This window comes from Antrostomus carolinensis, unplaced genomic scaffold, assembly GCF_000700745.2.
Source record: "Antrostomus carolinensis isolate BGI_N321 unplaced genomic scaffold, ASM70074v2 scaffold52891, whole genome shotgun sequence".
Lineage (NCBI taxonomy): Eukaryota > Metazoa > Chordata > Aves > Caprimulgiformes > Caprimulgidae > Antrostomus > Antrostomus carolinensis.
In genome coordinates this window covers 14,850-28,548 of record NW_010295928.1, presented here as the reverse complement: position 1 = coordinate 28,548, position 13,699 = coordinate 14,850, and the positions used below count along the sequence as shown (strand labels likewise).

The 13,699-nt window shown below is 37.9% G+C and overlaps 1 protein-coding gene across 1 annotated transcript in view; it reads right to left on the bottom strand.

Moving 5' to 3' along the window:
- Positions 1-354: 354 nt before the first annotated feature.
- MAMDC2 (MAM domain containing 2) overlaps positions 355-13,699 on the bottom strand; it is a 27,345-nt gene continuing 14,000 nt past the window's right edge. The window contains exons 6-10 of the mRNA XM_010178108.1: positions 8,045-8,138; positions 6,218-6,370; positions 2,339-2,598; positions 1,201-1,285; positions 355-894 (exon numbers count right to left, since the gene is read on the bottom strand). Of these exons, the coding sequence (XP_010176410.1) occupies positions 833-894; positions 1,201-1,285; positions 2,339-2,598; positions 6,218-6,370; positions 8,045-8,138 (654 nt within the window). The 3' untranslated portion in view covers positions 355-832. The remainder of the gene's footprint in view (positions 895-1,200; positions 1,286-2,338; positions 2,599-6,217; positions 6,371-8,044; positions 8,139-13,699) is intronic.

Below are 13,699 nucleotides of genomic sequence, written 5' to 3'. Positions count from 1 at the left end.
AGTTGTGTGAATTCAGTTTCCTATTAATATAAATGCAAGGCATTTGTGCTTGGGTAAAGTGTAAGTACATTCTCTGTGAGTGTACAAACTGATTTATTATTAAAAAAACCAAGACTTGTATGCCAGAAAACATATGGCTTCAAAAGATTTCATTTCATATAGTTAAAAATGTCAGCAGCTTACACTGAAATATGCTAGAACACTGAAAGTGTGTTTGTTATTGGCAAGGACAACAAATATATTTGTTATATATTATAGTAAAAAAATACAAAACAACAAAAAATTGCCAGCAGAGTGTTAGAGTTTCCCAGAGAGATTTGTCATAGTGAATAATTGCACTTAACCTGTAGGCTGTTACTAGTAGCTAATACTATTTTGTTTATTATTTCAAAATAGTTATAATTTCCTTAACAAAATCCGTTCTGTACCCAACACAAAACATTCACTGAATGCAGATTTAAGATTACACAATATTGGATTTTAATTGTGCACCTTTGCTTTCCCCTTTCTCCTATATACCAGAGAGGTTTAAAAAAATAAAAAAAGGCATTAAAATGAATGATCTGTGCAAAATGGGAAGCCTTTATATAATAACTGATACCTCATGCAAAAGAGAAAAAATATTAAAAAAAAAAAAAAACAGTCTAAGAAGCCCTGAGTCAATAATTTCATTGCAAAGGTGAGGAACATGAGTGCTCTGAGTTCTTCCTATACATTGGTGCATATTCAAATCAGTCCAGTATTTACTTAACACATATTTTAAAATAGGCAGTTTGTGCAGTTTCTCACATACAAATCTTCTACGCGCTTCACTCCTTTCAGCAGACTGTATTTAATATTCAATTTCGTTTAAGCTGTCAGGATAGCCTGATGAGAACTGAATTTCTTCCACTTCTAGAACAGAAAGAAGGGGGAAATATTGTAATTATTTGTATTTTTATCAGACACAATTGGATTCATGCTGGATTCAAATGGGACTGCCATGCGGTTTTTAAAAAGTGTTCCAGCATCTTTACCAGTCCAGTTCTGAGAATGGTTTCTCATCAGAAAACAAAAATTCTCCACTAACCCAGCAGCATGATACTAAATTCAGATCCATTGAGTGGGGATTCAAGGGAAGAAGTATCACTCGTCTGATTACAAAAAGTACAGGGAATTGCTCAGTGTATTGTAAGAGAAACAAAGTATGTTTAAACTTACCTAAGCAGGGTCCTGCCTGGAACAGAATATCATCAATAGCAGTGTCACTTCTCACTGACACACCACGGATCACCTCAAAAATAATCTGTAAAGACACAGCTTTTCATGGATCACACAGGAGGAAGGACTACAAAAAAATTATACCCATGCAGTCTGTTCAAGGATCTACTGTGTCCTGAAAGCCTGCTTCTTGGAAAGAAGCTTCTATGCTCCATCAGTGGACTGATTGCCCTGGTCAGAGAATTTGGGTGTGTGCTATGCTGAAGGAAGTAAATGTGTCCTCACAATTTGTTAAGAAACTGTTGTGTTATAGGCCACTGATAAATGTTCTCACATGGCGTTTCTATCTTGCTTTCAGCAAAAATGTGTTGCTGTGTGTTGCCCATATGCAAGCAAGACCTGACAGGAAAAAAAGGCATTACAATATTATGTCGTGGTCTTACTGATGAAGCTAAACTTGCTGTTCAGTAAAAGGTTTCTCTTTTTTTTTCCCCCCTCCCCTCCCTAATTAATTTCCAGGCTTTTAGGGCAAAGTAATTAAAAAAACACCACACGACATCTTTGGCTAGTGATCAGTGCAGTTTTGTGCCCAGTGCTGATTCAGTCAGTAGCAATTTCAGCTTCCACTTTGACGCAGAGATTGAAGCATGCTTTGTCACGGGCAATACTGAAATGATGGCAGCTGAAACCAAAGACAGAGCTCTGGCTTTGAACCATCCTTTGCCGTTGGTATCACCTCAGAAAAACCATCCTGCAAGAAGCAGCCATTTTATCACAACTTAGTGGTTATGTCAGGGCTTTAGACAGCTGGAGGAAAAGAAATTGCACAAATTTATCTAAATAAAAACTACCACCACTGACAAGAAATTATGGGGAAACAGCATTTAAATACTTTAATTTTTTAAAAAAATAATGAATTAATTAACTATTTTCATACTTGCAACCTATTAGAGTCTTTAATAATTCCCTCCCTACTTTAATTTGTAAGAAATGGCATGCTGCTTCAGCTTGTTCATATGTCCATTCAATGCTATCTACGTTTTAACACTTTAGTTTTTTTCTGATACAACCCCAATCTTGGATTCTGGCACATAGTTCAGTATTCCATTTTGACTGCTTTTTGTTTGTTTTTTCTTACCTGGTAGTTTCTGTCACTTTCATATTCTATCAGTCCCCTTAGCCATGAGATACTTTGTTCCCCTGTCCTCCTCCACAAAGGAATCTCTTCATCATCACCTTCCTTTTTTAGATAAACACTTAATAATCCAGTCCCAGCTCCATACATGTGATAGAAAAAAGTTAAGCACTGTTTTCCAGGGGTTCCTCTTAGTGATCTTGAAACTAGGTATGCTCTCTGCCCGTAGACCATGTTGGATGCCTCTATATACATGTAGTATCCTTAAAAAGATATACAAGCAAATATTAGCAAAGTAGAATATATTCTTCCAGCATGTTCATTATGCTCAACACACTCATTATATAAAAGACTATGACTGAAACTATTTTGATAAAGATTTTTATGCCATAAACTGTTACATTTGTGAACTAATACTTATGATATTGTAATAATTGTGTAGTGTAATGTTGGTAATATTTGTGAATGCTAATATAAGAACACTTAAAAGCCTGTTTATATCTGATGAAATACCTAGCAACAGAAAGGAACACAAAGTAAGAAAAAAATCACAGCTGTTCTTAAACCAGGAATGCACTGTAACAGTGGTTGATTAACTGGAATTCAGAGACAGCTGCCTGTACATCTGAGGGTACAGTTTAGGCAATGGTTGGGCCTGATGCTATTAACAAAGCAAATTAATTGAAATACCTCTTTTAAATCACATATGGCATCAACAGTATTTTTCTTTCTGTGATCAAGATGTGAAGACACAAGTGAGGAAAACTAGAATCTCTAGAAACCATGAAAGAATGAAAGCGTGTCATGAATGCTGATCTGTGGAAAAATTATCAATTAATTGGTGGCAGGCAAGTTAATTTCCACCGCTCACCAAGTCCATCATTCAGTTATTTCAAACTGGAGCAAACTGAGGTGTGTCAGAAGGCTGAGGAGCATCTCCGTGTCCCATCTGCTGCATATGGCAGCTGATCTCTGTCTTGCGATGTACGCTCTGCCAGCAGGCAGTGAACTCAGATTTTGCAGCAGCCCTTCTTGCAGTCCCACAACTCCCTTTTTGTGGTGTTGGAGAGTACAAGCTGTCCTTCTGCCACCACAAGTACTGGTGGTGAGATTGCCCTCAGGGGGAGAGGGGATTCCTAAGGATCAGTGAGGCAGGAGAAAAGCTGAGAGTGGCAAGAGCAGCCGGTGGATGCTTGGCGTGTTTCTCATGATACTATTATCTGCACAAACCCATGCTGAAGGCATCCCCTCTAACCCAGGTTGTAGTTTGGTGGTGAGCAGCAGCAGAGAAAAGGGGTGAAAACAAAGATTATCTATAGCTGTAAGTCTATAAAGAAAATTTCATACAGTGTGTTGGAGAATTCCCAAGGCTATTTATAGCAAACCTAGTGCAAGCCATTGCAAGGATTTTGATGTTTAGTATGCTAAAAAGTTCTTTGAGGTAAAAAATCAAAACCTACAGCTCATACTACAGTATAATAACATAACTTGTCTTTAGTTCTAAGGCATGAATCACATTACAAACTTGCTAAAAAGACTAGATCAGCTCTTGGTTTTGTGAATTCAAATCCACATATTTCTCAGCACATCTTGCTGCAGAGATGCGTGAAATAAGGAATAAACATTGTTGTCACAGGCTAGGCTTAAAAGATTCTCTTGCTTCACCAGTTCTAAAGTTGAGCTATCAGCCTCTGATCTCAGAATACTCAGTGCTCTACATAAACTGAAAATAAGTCTAGTCGGCTTCTGCCTTAGAAATAAAGAAAATTGCGCTAACAGCTCATTCCTTTTCTTGAGCAAGAAACTCTTTGAGTGTTGCTCCTACACCAAGGAGAGGATTATTGTCCTTGGAAACTCTATTTTCCTATTGTCCTTGGGACAGAGGGTATTTGAAAGAGGAAGAATATAATATATTATCTAGGGAATAACCAAGGGGGAAAAAACCATCAAACAAACCTGAACGTTAAATCCTTTTACGGAACTTGAGTTTGGTTACCTACCAAAACAACCAGCAACTTCAACATTATGTAATCCATTTGGATTATGTTTTGTAGGAAGAGAAGGGTCTGACAGACAATACAGAGATGGCCTACAGAAGCCTCTCCAAGAGTCTCACCCACATTTTAAAGTAAACATTCTCAAATGAACTTTTAAAACCATTAGGAAAAATTCTCACTTATTTTAAAGCTGGTGATCACATGTCTAGTTGATGCAGAAGAACTGGACAGCATGGATAACAAAGACTTACAGACAGTATGTCATTTAATTCACTGTAATGTAATTAATTTTTAAATGGAATAGGGACAAGAATTTAAATATTCCCTTTTGAAAGTCATTCCACAGTATAAAGCTATCACTATTGGGAAAATGTTGATTTGTAGATAGCCTACATTTTCCACTTAGATAACTTTGCCAATAGATCTGGTCAGAATATGGCCAGATTTGTAAGTAATGTTTCTTAGTTTCATTTCATAACACATAAGAGAAGTTTTAAGCTTTAAAACATACTTATCTTTGAATTCTATTCATATTTCTACCCAGGATCAGTATTGTTTAGAATTAACAATGGGAAAATCATCATTTCTTGGTGATCTGAAATTGCAAGCCAAAGAGAAACAGTCTTATCTGCATTCTCAATTCCACATGTAGGATTTTGACCATACAGTCCCACACACCATGAATTTACATCTTGCTAGTCAATTTCCGTGCCTTGTTCAGGTTGCAACTATTGCAGAAATTTTACCAGGGGATAGGAAAGGGAGATTTTGCTGAATGTGTACAAAGCCATCTTTTTAGATAAAGAGATCAGAAACAGACCAAAACATTTGTTATTTTATTAACTAGAAGCATTTGTTATTTTGTTAACTGGAAACAAAACAGTTTTCTAGAGTAACTTGAATTAAACTTGTATAGAGAGAGACTTTGTAGACACAGCTGAGATAACTATGTCTGATCATGCTTAACTTGGTTTACACTCAATTACAGTTGACCTAATAATAATAATAGCCTTTGGTGAGCCTTTTGAGCAGGCCAACTGCTTTTGTAATCCAGCTAAAATTTTTAACAGACTGGATACAAGGCTACTGTGAATAAGCCAGCTTGTCTGAAAACTGACTTTCTAACTTGCTGAATGAATTTTAACCACTGTGAAGGACGGCAAATCCAAAGGCCTTTTTAAACCTACATAAGCATTTGAAGTTCACAAACCTTAGGGCAGTTTCATCCATTATACTGATGTCAGTGGAGTTGTAAGTTTCTGAGGTCCTCTTGGGCAGAAACACAAACACCCAATGCAGTGATGCAGTTCCTCATTTCCAAAGGTCACCAGGTTCTGCCCCAGTGTGGGGGCAATTCTGATGCAGTTTTCTCTGCGCTTGCTCATGCTAATGGGAACCTCACTAGCCTAAATACTTAAAATTATGTAAGTAAGGTTATGGAGCAGATTTTCAAAACAAAGGGGCTGTGGGACCTCTTATTATCCATGTTTTCTTCCAAGTTTGAACGGGAGGGTGTTGATGCAGAAGAGCCCCCAACCACTTGCTTGCCTTTTTGTTTCACGGAATATTCACATAAGCTAGGGGTTTGGAAGAAGGTTTTTCTGCAGGGTCTGGAGAGTCTTCTTGTCCTTTTTTCTCCCAAAGGGAAAGGCTGCTTTAGGACATGAAGACCAAATTACCCACTTGGTTTGCAGATAATTCAGATTAAACATCACATTCTCAAAGCCATCCTTGAGTCCCTAAGTAATATGTTTATTTCACTTGATGAGTAACTATTCTGAACAGAACAGTAAAAACTTTCACTGTGTTCTAGGTTATAATTTCAAAGTATTTTTTGTTAACCATCAATCTCTGTTCTAAAAATTTAATGTGGAGCTTAACTCACCTACCCCAGTAGTGTGGTCTCCTTTTGGTCCGGTGTAAGAAGTGGGAGTTGGACCCCTCCTCCTGTGCCAACTCCCACGACCTCTCTTCTTCTGGGTAAACACACACTCATCTTTTTCAAAAGTACATTCACCAGGATTGGGCAGCAATAGATCTATAAGGAGAGAACATAGTTGAAAAGCACAAATATATTAGACAGCTATCTGGAGAGATCACACAACCCAATTGTACTGGGTTCACTCCCCTGCTGAAATCACTTATGTGTAACTAGCAATACTTAACAGTAGTCACAAGCTTAAAAAAGCTAACTTCAGACTGATGTATGAAATTTAATTTCATTTTCTTCACAGCTTTGGGGAAATCTGTGCCCTGGTCTGGCTCACTAACATGTACTAATATTCTTTAAAACATCTCATACAGTTTATTATCTCATCCTAGCTCTTAGTCCACAATGGACTCTACCAATGTAATTTTCTTCACTACTGTGGCACCCCAAGCAGTTTAATGAGCTCCAACGTGTAGAACATGCATATTAAATGAGTCTTGTCAAAGACTGGAGTTTCTGTGATCTGAAATCAAATGCCACATTTAGCTCTCTTCTGTTCCCTTGGCACCAGATTCTCATACTGCACACAACAGACCACTGAGCTGCAATTACTAGAGTATTTTCATTATTTCAATTCTACTAGATTATGCAGAAGAGAGAAAAGTTGACAATTCAGGTACTTGCCAGGAAGCTTCTGTCAACTCTTCTGCTATAATCTGACTTTGTAGTTCAGGAGTAGACACTCTAAGCTGCTTCCACCTTTTGGAATGGAGGAAGCTTTGATGCCTCACATAGTCTGTGGCATTTTTTTGAGCATTTTTTTTGAGCCATCAGTGAAAAGTCCTCATACACCCAAGTGTCAGTTGTGCACTTTTGGTTCCTTTTCAAATTACTTAAGAACTACACAAAGGCAAAACAGATTCTAGAAATACTTTAGAAAAATGTTTTATAATCTTGTTTTATACATGTGACTTCTCTCTGTTCTGTAATGGATAGCCACCTGAATGCATGAAATCAAATCAAAAGAGGTAATTAAAAGGTTCTTACTACATGGGAATATAAATGGCATGGTAGATCAGCCTCATCACCATTTCAAAGGCAAGGCTTTATTCCAAAGGAGAATGGGATTATAGATTGTGGCTGTCTCATGAGAATGGTTTCCAAATTAGGATATGATCATTGCATTGTCAAACCTCAAAAAGCCCCAGAAGAGGGAGTTTGGGTGAGTTCAGAGAGGTTAGCCTGTGCATGTCAGAGGGTAAAGTCTCACTTAAAAACATTCAGTTCCTCCCACTACAGGAGGGAGAGGTAGACTCATCTGTCTTCATTAGAGAACTGCAACTCGGATAAGGGACTGTGTCTTGGCCTTGCACAAAGGTACTTCTGGACTAAAAAGAATAATGCTGTGTTTTGAAAATATTGCTTTCGGGTCCATTCCTGGTTTCCTAAAAGCCACTTGAAAAATACTTTTCCTTCAGTCAGACTGTTGTTTTTTTAAAAATTGTAATACCCCAAAAGGAATGCTCACCTATATACAGCTGCACCAGAGTCAGTGAAGTTAATTAAGAGTTAGCTGGCATTCCTTGTGAACCAAAACTGGTCCTCGTTGTATGTATGCTACTGCAAAAACAGGATTTATGCAATACTCATTGGAAAAAGAAAAGAAGAAAAGAAACCACAGTGGGATGAAGGCAGCTGCAGGATAGGCTTGGAAAATGAAGGTATGCAATGAACTCATAAAAAGGGTAGCAGCTATTGGACGACAAATATACATGGTCTTACCAGCAGCCTGGCAGCTTCCCAAGCTCAGGGATATATCATCCAGGGCAACAAGTCCACAGTCCCAGAAGCTTTTACACCAGCTGACAAAGACAACCTGCAATACATGAAGGAAGTTTCAGGTACCTAACAAAATCTGTCACTGTTAAGAGTCTGAAATTTCAGATTTTTCCAAAAGCACTAATAATTTTGACATCTACGGAACAGAAATGATGAATCCACTTTGCTTTGGCACACACTAATACTGCCAATGACTAAAATTTCAAATCCAGTGGGGGTTAGATGTATGTTTTTGTTCAACAGAAGGTGTTTTCTCACTTTTACAGGCAAATTATGTATCTCTGTATATAGTTTCCATCTTATTAGGAGAGTGTGTATTTTTAGTGTATAAGAAAACATGACTCACTGAGGCTGTTGTGGTTTTTCCTCCCCCAAAGAAAAACATGAACAGCTCAAATGTCCTCAGCTATCTTATCCTTACAACCAGAAGGTTTTATCCATGGAAAAATAAATTTGAAAGAGTAATGCAAAGTGATGGCCAAGAGAAATGGCTGTGTCAAAAAACCAAAGAGCAATAGAGATGAGATTAAACTACTGCATAAAATGGGATTATTCAGAAATGACACAAGGCGATAGTATCAGAGTAGGAGGCTGGAAAAGCTAAGCATCATTCACAGCGTTCATCTGGGTTTGTGAAGATTAGTAGCGTCCAAGGTGTTTTATTTGACTACACATTGATTCTGCCACAGAAAACACAAGTCACCCATGAAATAACAAAACAAAATGTAAAGAAACTGTAAGATTCCCAGCTGCCATTCTCCCAAGGTTGACACAGAATTGACTGTTGGTATTACAGAAGACACAATAAGGTTTATTTTGTGAAAATACTGGTGGCAGTTTTCTTTGCGTAACTACTGCAAACCATCTGTCTGACTACTGGGGTTATGGCCATAATTTGGGAGGAGCTTTTCAAAACAATTCCTTTGTGATGAGGTCTCAGCTAGTGACTGGAGACAGATGAGTGTCACTTCTAAAGAAAAGTTTAATATTCTGGAACAACTGTAAACACCTCAGTTACATATTTGAGGTTAGATGCTGACTGACAGTTTCATGCAGATACAAAAAAGGTAGTTAAAAGTCATTCATGTATTAGTTAATATATCCTTTTTTAACAGGCTTGGTAACACCTTCACTATGGTCATTATACTGGATTTTGCTAGATTGCTCTGCTAGGCAGTGTTTATTTACCCGTCTGCTTATAAAACAGCCTGGGATGTAACTACACTTTGGAGCATGTACAGATTATGCTGCCCAGGTTGGAGCAATTTTCAAAACCATTTTCCATTCAGTGCTACCAATCCTGGTAATAGTGATTATCTGTCTTATAAACTGTTACAGGTGTGGCCTTGAGGAGTGCCCCTGCACAGCATACTCAACTGCAGTGTATAGTGGCCTAAAACTGTGAAAACTGGCGCTTTTTTTTTTTTTTTTTTTTTTTCCCTATAGAGCTGCTGTCTTAGTCTTAAGGTTCAATAGGACAAAAATTGTTAAAAATTGTTTCCTGCTTTGTAAGTTCATTCTCAGGAAACAGGCTAGTCTATTAAAAAATGGTAGCCCCTCTTGGAATAAAGAATAAAATAAATACAATAAATACAATAAATACAATAAATACAATAAATACAATAAATACAATAAATACAATAAATACTGACGTTGGGCAGACGTAATTCACCAGAGTTTTAATAAATGCTGTCTGGTGAACACTTGTAATAAACTAAAGGCATATTATAGTCCTAAACACAAGAATCTTCAGAAAACCACACATGAAAGAGTGAGGTCAGTCCTTATTTGTGAAAAAAACATTTCCACACTGTGGAATCATGTTGTAGTGATGTTTTCCTATTGACATCATTGGGAGCAGGATCAAGTTCTTTATTCTTAAATTGCAATAATTTGTTCCATACAAGGTTGTAATTAGCCATTGGATCCTGCAGAAAGCCCTCCATTTCAAAAGCATCACAACAATAACTGTTGGTCTCGCAAAGGCCACTGAACCAGCAGCCTTTGTACAATCAAAGGACTGATCTGTTTCAGGGACACTTGTAAATTTGTTCAGCTTTGTCATCTGTAGCTTTGGCATTACTAATTCTCCACTTGCTTTATGTGGTGTTGAGTGACACGCTGCCATGAACAGCCTTGATAATTGCACAGGGGTGGGGTGGGGGAGGTTGTGCTTGGGAATGTGGAGATTCCAGTATTAGCTACAGTAAATTTACTGAAATTGTTCATTGTGCCCTCAACTTATTTTCTTGTTATATTCTTGATTCAGTTTTAAGCAACAGAGTAGAACATATTTTTATTCACAAGTCAGATTTATTCACTCTTCTTTTGCCCTAAATGTCCTTTTTTGTCATAGAGGGACATCTTTGACTATTTGAACTTTACCTACCAAAATTGTATCAATTTGGATTTACTTAGCTACTCATTTTCACCTTACGTCAGACCTTTGAATCCTTTCTACAGTCTCGATAGGACTAATCTCATGATGCTTTACATTTGTTCTTGTTTTGAATGAAAATATTTCCTAGCTCAGTTCTTCCAAAATAAATTTTTATGAAGTCATCTCATGCTTTGGAGAAGAGAATAGGGGGATCTTTGTTCTCAGCTCACACTTTCTTCATAAAACATGACAGATGAACAACATACTGATTGTTTCAAACTAGATAACAAATCCTCCTGGACTTGCAAGCTATCTGGAAAGCTAAATTAAAAACATTATCAAATGCAGGCAGTTGTTGCCTGTGTTATTGAAAAATAAAACATATTTTCCTCTCACGTCTCTCTTTGTTCCAGTAACAGGACACAGCCTGGGCATTAGTTTCCTTCCAAATATTTGCCCCGATTTTTGGAAGCTGGTTTGTTTATTTTTCAGTGCTTAATCAATGTTCCTGGCCTGCAGCCCCAAAGTATCAATAATCAGCTCTTAGCATTTATCCGGGATTATATCGGTAATGAGCGACGCCAGATGAGAACAGCTGGTAGAGAAAGCAGGGTTTCACTTTCTCCCATGACAAGTTGTTGCGTTGTGCAGCAGACACTGAGTGGGGTAGAAGGGACTTCTTTAGCACTCAGCATCTCTACAAGTAGATGAGAATTAAAACATATGCATATGAAGTTTACCTGCTTTTGGAGAAGAAAGAGCAGGACATGGGGTAGGGTACCTCTATCAAGAAGTGTAAGGAAGGATTGATGGGGAAGCTTGTAAAAGGAGGTTTGGAGGGAGCTGGCCTGAGAATAGAAGAAAAGAAGAGAAGATGCCTCTGGATCCCTATGGGTTCTGTGTATTTTATTTCCTACTGGTTTATCCCAGAAAATATAGCTCTTGCCCAATTAGAGAGCCAGATCAGCCAAACAAAAGAAAAACTCTGACAGCAGCCAAATCTGGTGACTTAAACTAAAGCTATGCCTCTGCAGCAAATTAATTTACCTGAATCCACCTTAGTGAGTATTCCTAGGTTTAAACTACATACTGTGTATCAGTGTAGACACAAATCTCAGTCTGTCACTTAGACGCATGTTTAGGTTCAATTTCTTAAAGGAGAAAGGCAGTTATAGTGGAGTCTGTGGCGAGTTTTTATGAAAAGCAACTGTTGTAATTTCCATACAGTGACACAAAACTCAGTACTACAAAGTTAAAAAATTGAGCACCAGAAACAAAAGTCTGACATGACTCAAAGAAGCAGTCTAGATGTTTTCACAAAACAGGGAGCCCAACTTTTCAGTCAGTTACGCTAGGACACAGCCATATAAACAGGTAAGCCAGCGACTCGTCACTGGCACAGGGACTGGGAGAACCATTCTGATTGTCCCAGGGCTGTTCGATACAAACATTATCAGTGTAGCCCCAATTACTTTTAACTGGTTTAATTAAACTAGATTTTAAATGGCTTATTTTTCTTTGGCTTAAACAGTCAGAAACTCATCTATCAAGAACTCAAGTAAGCTATTAAGCCAAAATTAGAATAATAAAATGTAAACTTCTGTCATTTACAATAAATTGATTTAAAATGGCAACTCGCCAGGTAAGTTCAATTTCTTGCCATGTAAATACAATGAGCTTCTGTGGGAAAAGTAATGGATTAAGAAAGCTTCTACGTAAATAATTGTATAACACTGGTAACAAGCTTGTGACATTTGAACAAATATTTTTAAAAATCTTTCCTTTCCAAGGGCAAATGGGTTGCAGAAACAAACAATGAAAGAGAAACAGAAAGCTAACAGAACAACCTAGGGCCACAGGCTGTTAGTGCTACATCTATACCCATTGCATTGCACTGTCTAGTAGAGAAAACTGCCTGCACATAAATGTACACAGGACACTGATGTACCCAGGGCCCTCCTAGATTTCCAGAAATCTGCTCTGATGGCTCTGTCCTTTTTTCAGTGAAACAGTTTCCTTGACTCTTTTTATACGAGGGAAAAAGGTTCTTGCCTTTAGAGTGAGAAATCTTGTCAGATGACGTGGCATTGTAATATCACAATATTAAGTACTCAGGAAAAAAAATGAGCAAAAAAGGGGAAACGGTGGTTAAATATCACAGATACCAAAAGGAGGTAGGTAATATTTCATGCAACATATCTCCTTGCTTAGCTACTGTGAAGATGCAGGCCACTTACATAACGCCTTCTAACCCGAATAATACAGTTTCCAGTATGTCATTTCCACAACCATATATCAAACACCACAGTGGGGCACATATTTTGCAAGCACTAATCCTACTATTTAGAGACCCCGATGTTCTTATTTTAAATAGGTGTTTCCAGTGACTGTTCTTTAAAAAAATTCTGGGTTTACAGATCAGAGAAGGAAGGACAGAAGGGCCATATTAAAAAACCAGCTCATTCCAACCTCTTTAGGCTGCATACCTTATTGTGGGAAAGCTGATCAAGGGTTGCGTCAGAACAGTACCAAAAAGCTTCTTTATTTGACAGAAGTGAGGATTTTTCAGAGGAGCAGGAGGAGGAGGAGGAGGAGGAGAGGACTAGGGTGTCTGTCCTCTTCCACTTGATACCTGACTGGAAAACTGTGTCCTTTAAACTAGCGACTTGTTCACAGGGATCTAGGACTTCATCATATACCCAAGACTGCTTTAGTAATTTACCCATGACTTCGGTGGACAAGTGGGAGACACAAACTTCTTAGAAGCAAAGAGAAATGCTAGAATAATTTAATACTGAGCATCATCACAGTGATGATGTGAGAACTAAGGTCCAAAGACCCTCATATCAAGCCCTAGGAAGGCGGAGAAGTGATAATGGATGTTTAGGGAAAACAGTACAAGAAACAAATCAACCATAAAGCTATTTGTGCTATTACATTATGTTCACCCCCCAGAGCACTGAAGACCTTGCTGAACTGGAGGTCACACCTGTACCAGTGTGTTTACGATCACTGTGAGGGCTCTTTTGCATGAATTTGATTAATGCCTTTTTAAATGCATGTATACTCCACAGCATCCTGCAGCAAAAGATTTCAGTGTTTAGTCATTCCTGAAACAGTCCTCCCTTTTGTTTTTTTTTAGAAACAGGTAAATATTGAAGTGCAATGCTCAGTCACCTGATTTTGCCTTCTCACAACTGCAACTAAAATTAGTTATG